We start from the raw sequence: 18,879 nt of genomic DNA on the forward strand, positions 1-18,879 counted from the left end.
GGTGAAGTACTTTTTCTTCAAGTGGATTGTTGATATATCTATGAGTTTCTGCTATCTTCCACTATCACAAGTAGCCTCAACTTTAAGGACCCAGTGGTCTGATGCTGTTTGAATTCCTTTGTTTATATTAGTATTATAATTGATCGCCGTCTCCTGTGTCAGCGAGGTAGCACCAGGAAACAGATGAAGAAAGACCCATCCATTCATATACATACACTCAGTTACACGTATACATACATTTTTTTTTTTTTTCCATACTATTTGCCATTTCCCGCGTCAGCGAGGTAGCATTAAGAACAGAGGACTGGGCCTCTGAGGAAACATCCTCATCCAGCCCCCTTCTCTGTTCCTTCCTTTGGGGAAAAAAAAAAAAAAAAAGAGAGGGGAGGATTTCCAGCCCCCTGCTCCCACACATACATATACATATCAATATATACATACATATACATGCGCATACACAGCCATATACATATATGCACATGTACATATTCACGCTTGCTTGTCTTCATAAATTCCTGGCACCACCTTGCCCCACAGAACACAGCATTGCCACCCCATGTCAGTGAGATAGCACCAAGAAAACAGACAAAAAAGGCCACATTCATTCACACATAAAACAATTTGCTATTTAGACTGGTTGAAAGCAGTACCATAGGTACATTAAAGAATCCCCTCAAAAATACTTTGCTTCCAGTCCATGACTCTCCTTATTTTTGCCTCCATAGTCAAAATGACAATTTGCAAGTTAATCTCTATGAATGATCTGCATATGTTCTAACTTTTACCACATTAATCTGTGAGCTTTTGATATCTTCCACTATCACAAGCAGCCTTAAAAGGACCCAGTGGTCTATTGCTGTTTGAATTCCTTCGTTTATATTATTATACATGATCACCATTTCCTGTGTCTGCGAGGTAGCACCAGGAAATGTGAACAAAGACCCATCCACTCATAGATACACACATATACATACACGCAGTTACATATGTGTACATGTACATATCAACATATACACATATACATGCACATACACAGCCATATACATATATATACACATGTACATATTCACGCTTACTTGCCTTCATAAATTCGTGGCACCACCCCACCCCACCCCACAGGACACAGCACTGCCACCCCCTGCGTCTAAGTAAGGTAGCTCAGGAAAACGGACAAAAAAGGCCACATTCATTCACATATAGAACAATTTGCCATTTAGACTGGTTAAAAGCAGTACTATAGATACGTCTAAAAATACACTCAAAAATATTGTGCTTCCAGTCCACTGCTCATTATTTGTGCCTTCATATCAAAATGACAATTTGAGGTTAATCTCTCTCAAAAATCTCTATGTACTCTAACTTTTACCACACTAATCTGTGAGATTCTGATAACTTCCACTGTAACAAGCAGCCTCGAAAGGAACCATGGTCTATTGCTGATTGCATCCCATTGTTTATATTATTATTATACTTGATAACCATATCCAATTCACCAAGGAAGCACCTGGAAACAGATGAAGAAAGACCCATCCACTTATATACATACACGTAGTTAAGTATACGTGCATGTATGGACATTTATGTACATACATGTGAATGTGGGTGGGTTGGACCATACCTCGTCTGTTTCCTTGCACTACCTTGATGACGCAGGAGACGGCAATTAAGTATAATAAATATATGATAAAACACTGGTGGCTGATTCGGGTGAGAAACTGCAGAAGGTGGTGACTGAGTTTGGTAAAGTGTGTGAAAGAAGAAAGCTGAGAGTAAATGTGAATAAGAGCAAGGTTATTAGGTACAGTAGGGTTGAGGGACAAATTAACTGGGAGGTAAGTTTGAATGGAGAAAAAGTGGGGGAAGTGAAGTGTTTTAGATATCAGGGAGTGGATTTGGCAGCGGATGGAACCATGGAAGCGGAGGTGAATCATAGGGTGGGGGAGGGGGCGAAAGTTCTGGGAGTGTTGAAGAATGTGTGGAAGATGAGAATGTTATCTTGGAGAGGAAAAATGGGTATCTTTGAAGGAATAGTGGTTCCAACAATGAGATGTTTGAGGGCAATATATGGTGTAAGGTGATTTGATCAGTAAGTAATGAAAGGGTAAGAGAGATGTGGTAATAAAAAGAGTGTGAATGAGAGAGCAGAAGAGAGTGTATTGAAGTGATTTGGAGAGAATGAGTGAGGAAAGATTGACAAAGAGGATATATGTGTCAGAGGTGGAGGGAACGAGAAGTGGGAGACCAAATTGGAGGTGGAAAGATGGAGTGAAAAAGATTTTGAGCGATGGGGGCATGAACATATAGGAGGGTGAAAGGCATGCAAGGAATAGAGTGAATTGGAACGATGTGGTATAATGGGGTTCAACATACTGTCAATGGATTGAACCAGGGCATGTGAAGCGTCTGGGGTAAACCTCGGAAAGCTTTGAGGGGCCTGGATATGGAAAGGGAGCTGTGGTTTCAGTGCATTACACATAACAGCTAGACTGAGTGTGAACGAATGTGGCCTTTTGCCTTTTCCTAGTGCTAGCTCGCAGGGGGGTGGGGGGATGCTATTTCATGTGTGGCGGGGTGGCAACGGGAATGAATAAAGGCAGCAAGTATGAATATGTACATATATATATATGTATGTATATGTCTGTGTGTATATATATATATATATATATATATATATATATATTGAAATGTATAGGTATGTATATGTGTGTGTGTGGATGTGTATATATATACATGAGTATGTGAGTGGGTTGGGCCATTCTTTCATCTGTTTCCTTATGCTACCCCACAAACGCGGAAGACAGCGACAAAGTATAGTAAATAAATATAAAAAATGAACAATATACACACACACATAGAGAGAATGTTGGGGTGAAGAGAGTGGTGAGAGTAAGTGAGTTTGATAAGGAGACTTGTGTGAGGAAGTACCAGGAGAGATTGAGTGCAGAATGGAAAAAGGTGAGAGCAAATGACGTAAGGGGAGTGGGGGAGGAATGGGATGTATTTAGTGAGGCAATGATGGCTTGTATAAAAGATCCTCGTGGCATGAGAAAGGTGGGAGGTGGGAAGATTAGAAAGGGTAGTGAGTGGTGGGATGAAGAAGTAAGATTGTTAGTGAAAGAGAAGAGAGAGGCGTTTGGACGATTTTTGCAGGAAGTAGTGCGAGTGAATGGGAGATGTATAAAAGAGGCAGGAGGTCAAGAGAAAGGTGCAAGAGGTAAAAAAGAGGGCAAATGAGAGTTGGGGTGAGAGAGTTTCATTAAATTTTAGGGAAAATAAAAAGATGTTTTGGAAAGAGGTAAATAAAGTGGGTAAGACAAAAGAACAAATGGGAACATCGGTGAAGGGGGCTAATGGGGAGGTAATAACAAGTAATAGTGAAGTGAGAAGATGGAGTGAGTATTTTGAAGGTATGTTGAATGTGTTTGATGATAGAGTGGCAGATATAGGGTGTTTTGGTCGAGGAGGTGTGCAAAGTGAGAGGGTTCAGAGAAAATGGTTTAATAGACAGAGAGGAGGTAGTGAAAGCTTTGCGGAAGATGAAATCCAGCAAGGCAGTGGGTTTAGAGGGTATTGCAGTGGAACTTATTAAAAAAGGGGGTTACCATGTTATTGACAGGTTGGAAAGGATATTCATTGTACGTATGGCTCATGGTGAAGTGCCTGAGGATTGGCAGAATGCATGCATAGTGCCACTGTACAAAGCCAGAAGGGATAAAGGTGAGTGTTCAAATTACAGAGGTATAAGTTTGTTGAGTATTCCTGGGAAATTATATGGGAGGGTATTGACTGAGAGGGTAGAGAGCATGTACAGAGCATCAGATTGGGGAAGAGCAGTGTGGTTTCAGAAGTAGTAAAGGCTGTGTGGATCAGGTGTTTGCTTTGAAGAATGTATGTGAGAAATAATTAGAAAAAACAAATGGATTTGCATGTGGGATTTATGGATCTGGAGAAGGCATATGGTAGGGTTGATAGAGATGCTTTGTGGAAGGTATTAAGAGTATATGGTGTGGGAGGTAAGTTGCTAGAAGCGGTGAAATTTTTTTATCAAGGATGTAAGGCATGTGTACGAGCAGGAAGAGAGGAAAGTGATTGGTTCCCAGTGAATGTTGGTTTGCAGCAGGGGTTAGTGATGTCTCCATGGTTGTTTAATTTGTTTATGGATGGGGTTGTTAGGGAGTTGAATGCAAGAGTTTTGGAGAGAGGGGCAAGTATGCTGTCTGTTGTGGATGAGAGGGCTTGGGAAGTGAGTTAGTTGTTTCTCGCTGATGAAACCGCTGGTGGCTGATTCATGTGAGAAACTGCAGAAGTTGGTGACTGAATTTGGTAAAGTGTGTGAAAGAAGAAAGCTGAGAGTAAATGTGAATAAGAGCAGGGTTATTAGGTTCAGTAGGGTTAAGGGACAAGTTAATTGGGAGCTACATTTAAATGGAGAAAAACTGGAGGAAGTGAAGTGTTTCAGATATCTGGGAGTGGATTTAGCAGCGGATGGAACCATGGAATCGGAAGTGAGTCATAGGGTGCGGGAGGGGCGAAGGTTCTGGGAATGTTGAAGAATGGGTGGAAGGAGAGAACATTATCTCGGAGAGTAAAACTGGGTATGTTTGAAGGAATAGTGGTTCCAACAATGCTATATGGTTGCGAGGCATGGGCTGTAGATAGGTATGTGCAGAGGAGGGTGCATGCATTGGAAATGAAAAGTTTGAGTATGATATGTAGTATGAGGTGGTTTGATCGAGTAAGTGATGAAAGGGTAAGAGAGATGTGTGGTAATAAAAAGATTGTGGTTAAAAGAGCGGAAGAGGGTGTATTGAAATGGTTTGGCCACAAGGAGAGAATGAGTGAGGAGAGATTGACAAAGAGGATATGTGTGTCAGAAGTGAAGGGAATCAGGTGAAGTGAGAGACCACATTGGAGGTGGAAGGATGGAGTGAAAAAGATTCTGAGCAATCAGGGCCTGAACATACAGGAGGGTGAAAGGGGCACAAGGAATAGAGTGAATTGGAACGATGTGGTATACCGGGGTCAACGTGCTGTCAGTGGATTGAACCAGGGCACGTGAAGCGTCTGGGGTAAACCATGGAAAGTTCTGTGGGGCCTGGATGTGGAAAGGGAGCTGTGGTTCAACCCTACTGAACCTAATAACCTTGCTCTTATTCACATTTACTCTCAACTTTCTCCTTTCACACACTTTACCAAACTCAGTCACCAACCTCTGCAGTTTCTCACACGAATCAGCCAATAGAGCTGTATCATCCCATGCCCCCTCATCCACAATAGACTGTATACTCGGCCCTCTTTCCAAAACTTACGTATGTATATGTGAATGGATGTGTCATTCTCCTGTTTCTTGGTACTACCTCACTAACATGGGAAATAGCTATCAAGTTTAAAAAAGACAATAATCCATGGTTTACTTAAGTACTGATTGGTAGAAATTTATATAGATATATTTATTTATTTTATATTTATCATACTTTGCTGCTGTCTCCTACGTTAGAGAGGTAGCACAAGGAAACAGACGAAAGAATGGCCCAACCCACCCACATACACATGTATATACATACACGTCCACAAACCCACATATACATACCTATACATCTCAACCTATACATATATATACACGCCTTTCACCCTCCTGCATGTTCAGGCCCTGATCACTCAAAATCTTTTTTACTCCATCTTTCCACCTCCAATTTGGTCTCCCACTTCTCCTCGTTCCCTCCACCTCTGACACATATATCCTCTGTCAACCTTTCCTCATTCATTCTCTCCATGTGCCCAAACCATTTCAAAACACCCTCTTCTGCTCTCTCAACCACGCTCTTCTTATTTCCACACATCTCTCTTACCCTTACATTACTTACTCGATCAAACCACCTTACACCACATATTGTCCTCAAACATCTCATTTCCAGCACATCCACCCTCCTGCGAACTACTCAATCCATAGCCCATGCCTCGCAACCATACAACATTGTTGGAACCACTATTCTTTCAAACATAGCCATTTTTGCTTTCGGAGATAATGTTCTCGACTTCCACACATTCTTCAAGGCTCCCAGGATTTTTGCCAACTCCCCCACCCTATGATTCACTTCCGCTTCCATGGTTCCATCCGCTGCCAGATCCACTCCCAGACATCTAAAACACTTTACTTCCTCCAGTTTTTCTCCAATATATTTTTATTTATTTATTTATTTTGCTTTGTCGCTGTCTCCCACGTTAGCGAGGTAGCGCAAGCAAACAGACGAAAGAAATGGCCCAACCCACCCCCATACACATGTATATACATACACGTCCATACACGCAAATATACATACCTATACATCTCAATGTACACATATATATACGCACACAGACACACATATATACCCATGCACACAATTTGCACTGTCTGCCTTTATTCATTCCCACCGCCACCTCGCCACACATGGAATACCATCCCCCTCCCCCCCGCATGTGTGCGAGGTAGCGCTAGGAAAAGACAACAAAGGCCCCATTCGTTCACACTCAGTCTCTAGCTGTCATGCAATAATGCCCGAAACCACAGCTCCCTTTCCACATCCAGGCCCCACACAACTTTCCATGGTTTACCCCACACGCTTCACATGCCCTGATTCAATCCACTGACAGCACGTCAACCCCGGTATACCACATCGATCCAATTCACTCTATTCCTTACCTGCCTTTCACCCTCCTGCATGTTCAGGCCCCGATCACACAAAATCTTTTTCACTCCATCTTTCCACCTCCAATTTGGTCTCCCACTTCTCGTTCCCTCCACCTCCGACACATATATCCTCTTGGTCAATCTTTCCTCACTCATTCTCTCCATGTGCTCAAACCATTTCAAAACACCCTCTTCTGCTCTCTCAACCATGCTCTTTTTATTTCCACACATCTCTCTTACCCTTACATTACTTACTCGATCAAACCACCTCACACCACACATTGTCCTCAAACATCTCATTTCCAGCACATCCACCCTCCTGCGCACAACTCTATCCATAGCCCACGCCTCGCAACCATACAACATTGTTGGAACCACTATTCCTTCAAACATACCCATTTTTGCTTTCCGAGATAATGTTCCCGACTTCCACACATTCTTCAAGGCTCCCAGGATTTTCGCCCCCTCCCCCACCCTATGATTCACTTCCGCTTCCATGGTTCCATCCGCTGCCAGATCCACTCCCAGATATCTAAAACACATTACTTCCTCCAGTTTTTCTCCATTCAAACTTACCTCCCAATTGACTTGACCCTCAACCCTACTGTACCTAATAACCTTGCTCTTATTCACATTTACTCTTAACTTTCTTCTTTCACACTTTACCAAACTCAGTCACCAGCTTCTGCAGTTTCTCACATGAATCAGCCACCAGCGCTGTATCATCAGCGAACAACAACTGACTCACTTCCCAAGCTCTCTCATCCACCACAGACTTCATACTTGCCCCTCTTTCCAAAACTCTTGCATTCACCTCCCTAACAACCCCATCCATAAACAAATTAAACAACCATGGAGACATCACACACCCCTGCCGCAAACCTACATTCACTGAGAACCAATCACTTTCCTCTCTTCCTACACGTACACATGCCTTACATCCTCGATAAAAACTTTTCACTGCTTCTAACAACTTGCCTCCCACACCATATATTCTTAATACCTTCCACAGAGCATCTCTATCAACTCTATCATATGCATTCTCCAGATCCATAAATGCTACATACAAATCCATTTGCTTTTCTAAGTATTTCTCACATACATTCTTCAAAGCAAACACCTGATTCACACATCCTCTACCACTTCTGAAACCATACTGCTCTTCCCCAATCTAATGCTCTGTACATGCCTTCACCCTCTCAATCAATACCCTCCCATATAATTTACCAGGAATACTCAACAAACTTATACCTCTGTAATTTGAGCACTCACTCTTATCCCCTTTGCCTTTGTACAATGGCACTATGCACGCATTCCGCCAATCCTCAGGCACCTCACCATGAGTCATACATACATTAAATAACCTTACCAACCAGTCAACAATACAGTCACCCCCGTTTTTAATAGATTCCACTGCAATACCATCCAAACCTGCTGCCTTGCCGGCTTTCATCTTCCGCAAAGCTTTTACTACCTCTTCTCTGTTTACCAAATCATTTTCCCTAACCCTCTCACTTTGCACACCACCTCGACCAAAACACCCTATATCTGCCACTCTATCATCAAACACATTCAACAAACCTTCAAAATACTCACTCCATCTCCTTCTCACATCACCACTACTTGTTATCACCTCCCCATTTGTGCCCTTCACTGAAGTTCCTATTTGCTCCCTTGTCTTACGCACTTTATTTACCTCCTTCCAGAACATCTTTTTATTCTCCCTAAAATTTAATGATACTCTCTCACCCCAACTCTCATTTGCCCTCTTTTTCACCTCTTGCACCTTTCTCTTGACCTCCTGTCTCTTTCTTTTCCCACTCAATTGCATTTTTTCCCTGCAAAAATCGTCCAAATGCCTCTCTCTTCTCTTTCACTAATAATCTTACTTCTTCATCCCACCACTCACTACCCTTTCTAATCAACCCACCTCCCACGCTTCTCATGCCACAAGCTTCTTTTGCGCAAGCCATCACTGATTCCCTAAATAAATCCCATTCCTCCCCCACTCCCCTTACTTCCATTGTTCTCACCTTTTTCCATTCTGTACTCAGTCTCTCCTGGTACTTCCTCACACAAGTCTCCTTCCCATGCTCAATTACTCTCACCACCCTCTTTACCCCAACATTCACTCTTCTTTTCTGAAAACCCATACAAATCTTCACCTTAGCCTCCACAAGATAATGATCAGACATCCCTCCAGTCGCACCTCTCAGCACATTAACATCCAAAAGTCTCTCTCGCGCGCCTGTCAATTAACACGGTATCCAATAACTCTCCCTGGCCATCTCTCCTACTTACATACATATTCTTATGTATATCTCGCTTTTTAAACCAGGTATTCCCAATCACCAGTCCTTTTTCAGCACATAAATGTACAAGCTCTTCTCCATTTCCATTTACAACACTGAACACCCTATGTATACCAATTATTCCCTCAACTGCCACATTACCCACCTTTGCATATATATATTACTCACCTTTGCATATATGTATTGGGAAGTGAGTCAGTTGTTGTTCGCTGATGATACAGCGCTGGTGGCTGATTCATATTCATGTGAGAAACTGCAGAAGCTGGTGACTGAGTTTTGTAAAGTGTGTGAAAGAAGAAAGTTAAGAGTAAATGTGAATAAGAGCAAGGTAATTAGGTACAGTAGGGTTGAGGGTCAAGTCAGTTGGGAGGTAAGTTTGAATGGAGAAAAACTGGAGGAAGTAAAGTGTTTTAGATATCTGGGAGTGGATCTGGCAGCGGATGGAACCATGGAAACGGAAGTGGATCATAGGGTGGGGGAGGGGGCGAAAATCCTGGGAGCCTTGAAGAATGTGTGGAAGTCGAGAACATTATTTTGGAAAGCAAAAATGGGTATGTTTGAAGGAATAGTGGTTCCAACAATGTTGTATGGTTGCGATTTGTGGGCTATGGATAGAGTTGTGCGCAGGAGGATGGATGTGCTGGAAATGAGATGTTTGAGGACAATGTGTGGTGTGAGGTGGTTTGATCGAGTAAGTAACTTAAGGGTAAGAGAGATGTGTGGAAATAAAAAGAGCGTGGTTGAGAGAGCAGAAGAGGGTGTTTTGAAATGGTTTGGGCATATGGAGAGAATGAGTGAGGAAAGATTGACCAAGAGGATATATGTGTCGGAGGTGGAGGGAACGAGGAGAAGTGGGAGACCAAATTGGAGGTGGAAAGATGGAGTGAAAAAGATTTTGTGTGATCTGGTTTACCCCAGACGCTTCACATGCCCTGATTCAATCCACTGACAGCACGTCAACCCCGGTATACCACATCGATCCAATTCACTCTATTCCTTGCCCTCCTTTCACCCTCCTGCATGTTCAGGCCCCGATCACAGAAAATGTTTTTCACTCCATCTTTCCACCTCCAATTTGGTCTCCCACTTTTCCTCGTTCCCTCCACCTCCGACACATATATCCTCTTGGTCAATCTTTCCTCATTCATTCTCTCCATGTGCCCAAACCATTTCAAAACACCCTCTTCTGCTCTCTCAACCACGCTCTTTTTATTTCCACACATCTCTCTTACCCTTACATTACTTACTCGATCAAACCACCTCACACCACGCATTGTCCTCAAACATCTCATTTCCAGCACATCCACCCTCCTGCACACAACTCTATCCCTAGCCCACGCCTCGCAACCATACAACATTGTTGGAACCACTATTCCTTCAAACATACCCATTTTTGCTTTCCGAGATAATGTTCTCGACTTCCACACATTCTTCAAGGCTCCCAGGATTTTCGCCCCCTCCCCCACCCTATGATTCACTTCGACTTCCATGGTTCCATCCGCTGCCAGATCCACTCCCAGATATCTAAAACACTTTACTTCCTCCAATTTTTCTCCATTCAAACTTACCTCCCAATTGACTTGACCCTCAACCTTACTGTACCTAATAACCTTGCTCTTATTCACATTTACTCTTAACTTTCTTCTTTCAAACACTTTACCAAACTCAGTCACCAGCTTCTGCAGTTTCTCACATGAATCAGCCACCAGCACTGTATCATCAGCGAATAACAACTGACTCACTTCCCAAGCTCTCTCATCCCCAACAGACTTCATACTTGCCCCTCTTTCCAAAACTCTTGCATTCACCTCCCTAACAACCCCATCCATAAACAAATTAAACAACCATGGAGACATCACACACCCCTGCCGCAAACCTACATTCACTGAGAACCAATCACTTTCCTCTCTTCCTACACGTACACATGCCTTACATCCTCGATAAAAACTTTTCACTGCTTCTAACAACTTGCCTCCCACACCATATATTCTTAATGCCTTCCACAGAGCATCTCTATCAACTCTATCATATGCCTATATCATATATATATATATATATATATATATATATATATATATATATATATATATTGCTGTAGGTTACAGTGGTGTGCATGATTTAGTACTAGCTGATAACTACGAGGGAAATGAATCTTTTCCAAATACTGTGGTCAAACAAGTTCCTACCTTCATGTGTTAAAGACTTAATAGCAGGGCTAAAGTAAAATGTGGATTTTGAGATCAAGTGAAATAGATGTTTATAACATGAAGACATGTAAATAATGAAGTTTCCATGTTATACAGTAAATATTTCAGCTGATTAGAAAATAAGAAATAGTACCAAATATGTAAGAGAAATGAAAAACAGCAGCCTTTGGCACATCAAGGATGAAAGAATACTGTCCATTTACCTCCTAAATGCATCCCATTCCTCCCATACTCCCCTTACATCATTTGCTGTCACCTTCTGTCATTCTGCATTCAATCTCTCCTGATATTGCGTCACACAAGTCTCCTTTCCAAGCTCACTTACTCTCACCATTCTCTTCTCCCCAACATTCCCTTTTCTTTTCTGGAAACCTCTGCAAATCTTCACCTTTGCCTCCACAAGATGGTGATCAGACATCCCTCCAGCTGCCCCTCTCAGCACATTAATATCCAAAAGTCTCTCTTTCACACACCTATCAATTCACACGTAATATAATATCACCCCTTGGCCATCTCTCTTACTCACATACGTATACTTATTGTTACATTCTGCCTCCACCCCTTAGATATTAAAGGGTGTATAATCAACCCACAGGCCCATTAGAACAGATAACTCTGAAATAGCAGCTTCTGTTAACAGAGATTTGGGCTAGACACAGATTCCCATACAATCTGGCTAATATCTGACAGCTGTAATGATATACCTACTTTTCCATTTCTTCTCAAGTTGGTCAAATACCATACAGAGATAAAATCTATAAAAATATATTCATAATAGCAAAATAATCATGGCTCTCTCGTAACATGAATAATACTATTTATCTTGATACATAGATCTCTCTCAATATTACTTTACTTAACATTACTCTGGCAAATTAACTGGCCTCAGTTATATAACATAAGGGTTTGAAATGAATGAGATGTGTACAGATTACATTATACTTTTACCAAAAGCTTTGTATCACCCTTCCTCTTATGGCCATTCCTGAGAGAGAGCTTGACCTTGGCCATCTTCCTGTTTCTATACAATTTCTCAAAGAAAACTGAGTAAGATATAATGGGTAACATAACGTTTATGGGTAAATAGGGCAGATAACTGTAACAACCCCTTCCAAAAGAAACATGAGTCAGCTACAAGTTGACTCATGACTAACTGGTATACGAGACAATACATCAGCTATAACATCATCCTTTCCTCTTATATGCTTAATCATCAAATTATAATCTTGTAACAAATGACTCCACCTTGTTAAAAGTTGGTTTACATTTTTCATCTTTGCAAAAATACAAGGGGATTGTGATCCATAAACACTCGGATCGGCCTTCCTACTTCTCTCAAATATACATCAAAATGATTCAAACTTAAAATTAAGGCTAATGTTTCCTTTTCAATAGTTCTATTAGTTTTTCAGATAGGACAGAAGCTTCTTTGAAAAATAACAAATTGGAGAATCAATATCATCTTTCTCCTGCATTAAGACTACACCAACCTCAAAATCACTTGCATCTATATACAATATAAATGGTCTATCATAATTATGAGTAGAAAGTATGGGTGTACATACAAGAATCTTTTTCAATTTCTTAAAGGCTTCATCACATTGATCACTTCATACAAATTTGACTTTCTTTGACAGTAAGTTGGTTACTGGTAGAGCAATGATTGAAAAATTTCTTACAAAACCTACAATAGTATCTAGCAATACCCAGAAATCTCAATAATTCTTTCTTACCTGTAGGTGCTGGAAATTTTACAATACTTTCAATCTTAAGTAGTGATTGGTTTTACACATCCCTGACCAACAGGATAACCTAGATATTCTATAGTTGCTCTAGCAAATTCACTCTTTACAAGGTTTACTGTCAAATTTGCTTTGTCCAGCCTATTAACATTTCCCTCACTAAATACAAATGTTCTTCCCAAGTTTTTGAATACAATACTATATCATCTATATATATACAGAACAGTCTTTAACATCACAGAATACTTGATTTACTAATCTTTGGAAAGTACTACCACTGTTTTTCATACCAAAGGGCATCACTTTATACTGATACAAACCATCCAAAGTTACATATGCAGAAATTTCCTTTGCTCTTTCAGTTAAAGGCACTTCCCAATACCCTTTCAGTAAGTCTAACTTAGTTACAAATTTAGCATCTCCTATCTGATCAATACAAACATCTACTTTTGGAATAGGATACAAGTCAGCTTTAGTTATTTTATTTACCTTTCTGAAATCAGTACAAAATCTGAAGGCAATACCATCAGGTTTAGTTATTGACACACAAGGTGAACTGCAATGATTATCACTTTTTTAATCATATCATTGTCAAACATTTACAGTGCTTCTTTTCTCATTATCTCTCACTTCAGGATTCATTCTATAAGGGTGCTACTTGATAGGTGTTGCATCATCAATTTCAATGTCATGCAGTAAAAAATCAGTTCTCTTAGGAACATCAGAACACAAACACCAAAACTCATTCATTGTTGTATGATCTCATCTCTTGTTGCAGTTTCTAAATGGTCAAGCTTCTTTTTCAAATTATTTAATATCTGAATGTTTTTAACAATTTGTCTTCACATCTCTCAAACTTTATATTCTCACTTCCATCCACATCCTCTGCATCATCAGACATGCCACATGCACAGTGCACATTTGTAACATCATCCTTTGCTGAATTTTTATCATGATAAGGTTTTATCATGTTTATGCGACACATTTGGCTCAGCTTGCATCTTTCTGGAGTACAGGTACACCACCAAATTTCCGGCAACTGATGGTTCGGCACCTTAAGTCCGGACAAAATTATGTGAGGGAACTTGAAATTCCCACGGCCACCAGACTAGTTTACTGGGTGGCCATAGATTGCGTTGTGTGTAGGGCACACTAATCTACATTCTTTACACTGCACTTGTTGGTGGTGATACTGCAATTCTGTGAGATTCTTAGCTTATTTTGTTTAAATTTAATCCTAGCTACAGCTTCTAAGACATGAGAGTGTCAGTCTTGGTGTCAAATGTAAACAACATTCCGTATCGATCCAAGATAAAGTTGAACTGTTGAAGAAATGGACTTTGGTGTTTAGGTGCGTATGCTGTGTGACATCTACAGTATCGGTTCATCAACTGTTTGTGATATAAAGAAGCAAAGGGAGAAAGTATTGAAATTCTATGCAGACCGATTCCAAGAAGCAAATGACAATTAGAGAAACTATGAAAGATGGTAAGAGTACTGAGCACGATCAAGTGATGATGTAATGGTTTCGACAGCATCGGAGTGATGGAGTGGACTTGTCAGGTAGCATGATAATGGACCATATTAAGTTATTCCATAAAGAACTCAAATTACAACATGAGCATGACTATAGTGAAGGATGGATTCAAGATTCAAGAAGCGTCATGGGATTTCCATGAATAAAGTGTGCAGAGAAAAGCGGTCTGCAAACCACGATGGAGCTGCTGAGTATGTGGACGAATTTGCGAAACTCGTAGCTAACAAGCACCTCAGTCCTGAGCAGACATGTAATGTATTTCATTTATTTATTCAATTTACATTTAATATTTGTTTAATTTAAATTTCTAGCAGTTAATGGTATACTTTAGACACATGGGAGATGTATAATTAGTGGGTTAGAGGTGTGTTGATGAATCATTATTACATTACCGCGGTTGGTCCGGCAAAATGGTTAATCCAGGAAGGCTTTGGAACCAAGAGTGCTGGAAAATCGGTGGTGTACCTGTATTCACAGTGTAGTTCAGATCATCCACTCTTTTCTCAAAACCCAAGGACCATAAAACCTTGCTTTCAGAGGATTTCATCCATGAGGCAATAATACCAACACTTGATCACCTGGTTTGAACTCTCTGCCTCTAGATTTTTTCTCATACCATACCTTCATATTTTTTTGACACCCTTTCAGATTTTCTGCAGCAATCTCTCTAGCTTTACACAATCTGATTTTAAAATTCGATACATACTTCAATAATTCAGGAGAATCACTCTTCCCAAACCATTTCTCTTTCAACATACTCAATGGACCTCTTATTTTATGTCCATACACTAACTCAAATGGACTAAAACCTGTAGACTCGTGTACTGAATCTCTAATGGCAAACATTGCTAAAGGCAGACCCTCATCCCAGTCTACTGACAATTCCTCACAATACATTCTCAAAGTATTTTTCAAAGTCTGATGGAATCTCTCCACAACTCCTTGGCTTTGCGGGTGATAAGCACTTGACATCTTATGTGTTATATGTAACCCCTTTAATATTTTTTCAAACATTCCTGAAATGAAATTGCTTCCCTGGTCTGACTGTATAATTTCAGGCATACCCACCCAGGAGAAATATTTCACTAACTCTCTTACAATATTTTCAGAATGGATGCTATGTAATGGTACTACTTCTGGAAATCTGGTAGATGCACACATTATTGTTAATAAATATTGATTTCCTTTATGTGGTTTAAGTAGAGGACCTACACAATCAATTACAATTTTGTTAAAAGGTTTACAAAAAGCAGGAAGTGGCTACAATGGTGCTGGCTATATAGGTCTGGTTGGGTTTACCTACTCTCTGACATAATTCACAAGTCTTACAATTCTGGGACACATCTATCTTCATATTTGGCCATTAAAATGAGTTAATATTCTATTTTATGTCTTCCTAACTCCCAAATGTCCAGACAAACAAGAACTATGAGACAGTAATTACATGTGCCTTATAATTCTTTGGAACTACAATTTGCTTTCTGACCTCCCAGTGATCAGATGCTGGAACATAAGCAGGCCTCCATTTCCTCATTAACACACCATTTTGTACATAAAATACAACTGACACATCATTCATTCCCATTTCTAGCAGCTTCAATTCAACATTCTTTCAAACTCTTATCACTCTTCTGTAACAGTGTCAACTCTTCCTTATCCACAACAAAATCTGGAAATATATCAGTTTTTAATTCCACAGTGCTCTTATCTCCAAGTTCTATTGTATTATTTCTAGTTACATACTTTTCATTAAATAATTCACCTAAATAATAATCAACTTCTCCTCTCTTTAACATTGACCTAATCACAACACAAGCTGGATAAACAATTTCACTACACTGTATATTACTCTCGATCTGATTCTCCAGTTTTATGTCAGGTGGTTCACGTTTACAATAGTATCTACATCAAATGAATATTGTTCATAATAGGCTCTGGGACTAATTTGTTAGTCAAATCATTCCTTAATAGCATGGGTACTCCAGGTATAGGAAATTCCTCACACATCCCAACCTTTACACAGTCACTCACAAATCCACTCTCAAGATTTATATACTGCAACTGGATAGGCTTGCCTATCCATAACTTTTATATTTACTTTTTCTCCAGAGTAAGACTCCTTTGTCCACTCTAATATATCTTTCAGAATTAAACTCTGACTAGCCCCAGTATCCCTCGATGTCAAAGTTTTCTTCTTAGGACTACCTTTAATTCCAACCTTTCCTTCAGTATTATATGGCTCATAAATTGCACATTTTGATTTATTCATATTATACTCTTTACCTCTTACCTTACAAATATCACGTTTCTGTTCCAAAGTAACATTGTATCCTACAGTCTCTGGTGATTTTTGACACTGGTATATACCATGACCAAATTCTCCACATCCCAAGCATTTCATTGGTGGTCTCTCCTGTCTGACATAAATGTTACACTAAACTGAGGTCTTGAATACCTGTATTATGTACTTGGAATCTATTTCCTACACTGTTTAGTGGCTCATAGTTATGTGAACCTACCACAAAATATGCTGACTAGGCTGTTTAATATTAGTGTGGATATTTATAAGGTTTGTTATAATTCTGTCTATTACTTCCATCACATTTTTCACTCCACTCTTGCATATTTCATGATATATTTCAGGTTGTAAGAAACTTTTGAACTATTCCAACTGAATTAGTTGTTTCTGCTGCTCCATCATTTCTACTTTTTCTGATATATACCACCTGTCAAATGTCAATCCACATTCTCTAGCCATCTCCAGATGAGTTTCTCCGCTAATTTTCTTGACATTTCTCCAATATGCTTCTGCGTCCAATTCCAGTTTTTAATACTGCATCCTTAACAACATTATCTACTGATTCCATGAAACTAAGACATGCATAAACCTCTCTCGCCTTACCCTTAAATTTATTCTGCATCAACATAGCCCCGTCAATTTCATCCCATTCTTTAATAGTTGCAAGTCTTTCAAAATGAATAAAAAGTCCTCAGCTTCTTTTTCTATAAACTCAGGTAACTGACTTACTCTATCATCTTATCTCCAATTCTCCTTCTTGAACCTGTTCTTTCCTCATTTCTAATTGTCTAAGCCTTACCTCATCAGCCTCTATTTGTATTTTCTTAAGCTCACATTCTAATATTAATTTCTCCATTGCAACTTTTTCACAACTATCAGTTTCTTGAGGTACTTCAATTTTTTATAAGGATACCAACTAATCAATTAATTCTCTCTGCATGTCACTTTTGACATGTGTCAGCAACGGCTGTAATGATATACCTCCTTTTCCCTTCTTCTAAAGTTGGTCAAATACCACAGATAAAATCTATAGAAATATATTTATAATAGCAAAATAATCATGGCGCTCTCGTACCATAAATAATACAATTTATCTCTATATTACTTTACTTAACATTACTCTGGCAAATTTACTGGCCTCAATGATATAACATTAGGTTTTGAAATGACTGAGAAATGTACAGATTACATAACACATTTACCAACAGCTTTGTATTACATTCTTCTGACCAAACCTTTCATTTCTATATATTTTTCAAAGAAAACTGAATAAGATAAATGGGTAACTATAAAATGAGTAAATTAGGGGAGATAACTAACATTATGTATCTCTTTTTAAAACCAGGTATTCCCAATCACCAGTCCTTTTTCAGTAAAAAAAAAAATCCACAAGCTCGTCACCATTTCCATTTACATCACTGAACACCCCATGTACACCAGTTATACCCTGAACTGCCACATTACTCATCTTCCCAAGTTTTAAAATGTTTTCATTTCGAAAATTCTCAGTATTTTTCCTTATACTTTCTTTGTCCCTCTTTAACCTTTTTTTATATTTCAATTAATTCATGCTCTTGATGTGGATTGTTGACCATGACTGGAGTCGCCTATAGTATATATACGAAAATTCTTCGCTTTAAATTTAGGACGGACTTTACTTCAATTGGACTTCATGAATCCCGTGTCATGTATATTGGTATTTGTCCTTGTCGTGTTTGCTTTTGTGTTACTATAACATTATTCTGTTTCTGATCTAGTATCATAATTGCCTTAGAGAAGTCCCATCGGCCTTGTTTATTAATCACCGTAAACGTTGTTTGTTTGGGTTGATGATACTCCATCAGTTCGTTACATCTATATGTTAGACTATTAATTTTGAGTTATTAATGTTCACACATCTGTATTATTCCAACGAATGTTATTTAGAAGGTAATATGGTTTGTAGGGTCTCACAATGACAAGATATGATTGGTTTAAAATTCATGTACATTCGAAAGAATTTCGCTACGCGTGATGTCTCCTGCCAACAGACTCGCATCATTGCCAACCTAGTGAAAACTCCTCTAAATCTAGCGTTTTCGGAGGCATGTTGTGAATAACGGATTTTTTTTT

General features: G+C 39.5%; 1 protein-coding gene across 1 annotated transcript in view; it reads left to right on the forward strand.

The window, feature by feature from the left end:
* LOC139749114 (protein CIP2A-like) overlaps positions 1-15,654 on the forward strand; it is a 236,984-nt gene extending 221,330 nt beyond the window's left edge. Inside the window, exon 18 of the mRNA XM_071662706.1 lies at positions 15,578-15,654. Within this exon, the coding sequence (XP_071518807.1) occupies positions 15,578-15,619 (42 nt within the window). The 3' untranslated portion in view covers positions 15,620-15,654. The remainder of the gene's footprint in view (positions 1-15,577) is intronic.
* Positions 15,655-18,879: the final 3,225 nt, after the last annotated feature.

This window comes from Panulirus ornatus, chromosome 6 (genome assembly GCF_036320965.1).
Source record: "Panulirus ornatus isolate Po-2019 chromosome 6, ASM3632096v1, whole genome shotgun sequence".
Taxonomy (NCBI): Eukaryota; Metazoa; Arthropoda; class Malacostraca; order Decapoda; family Palinuridae; genus Panulirus; species Panulirus ornatus.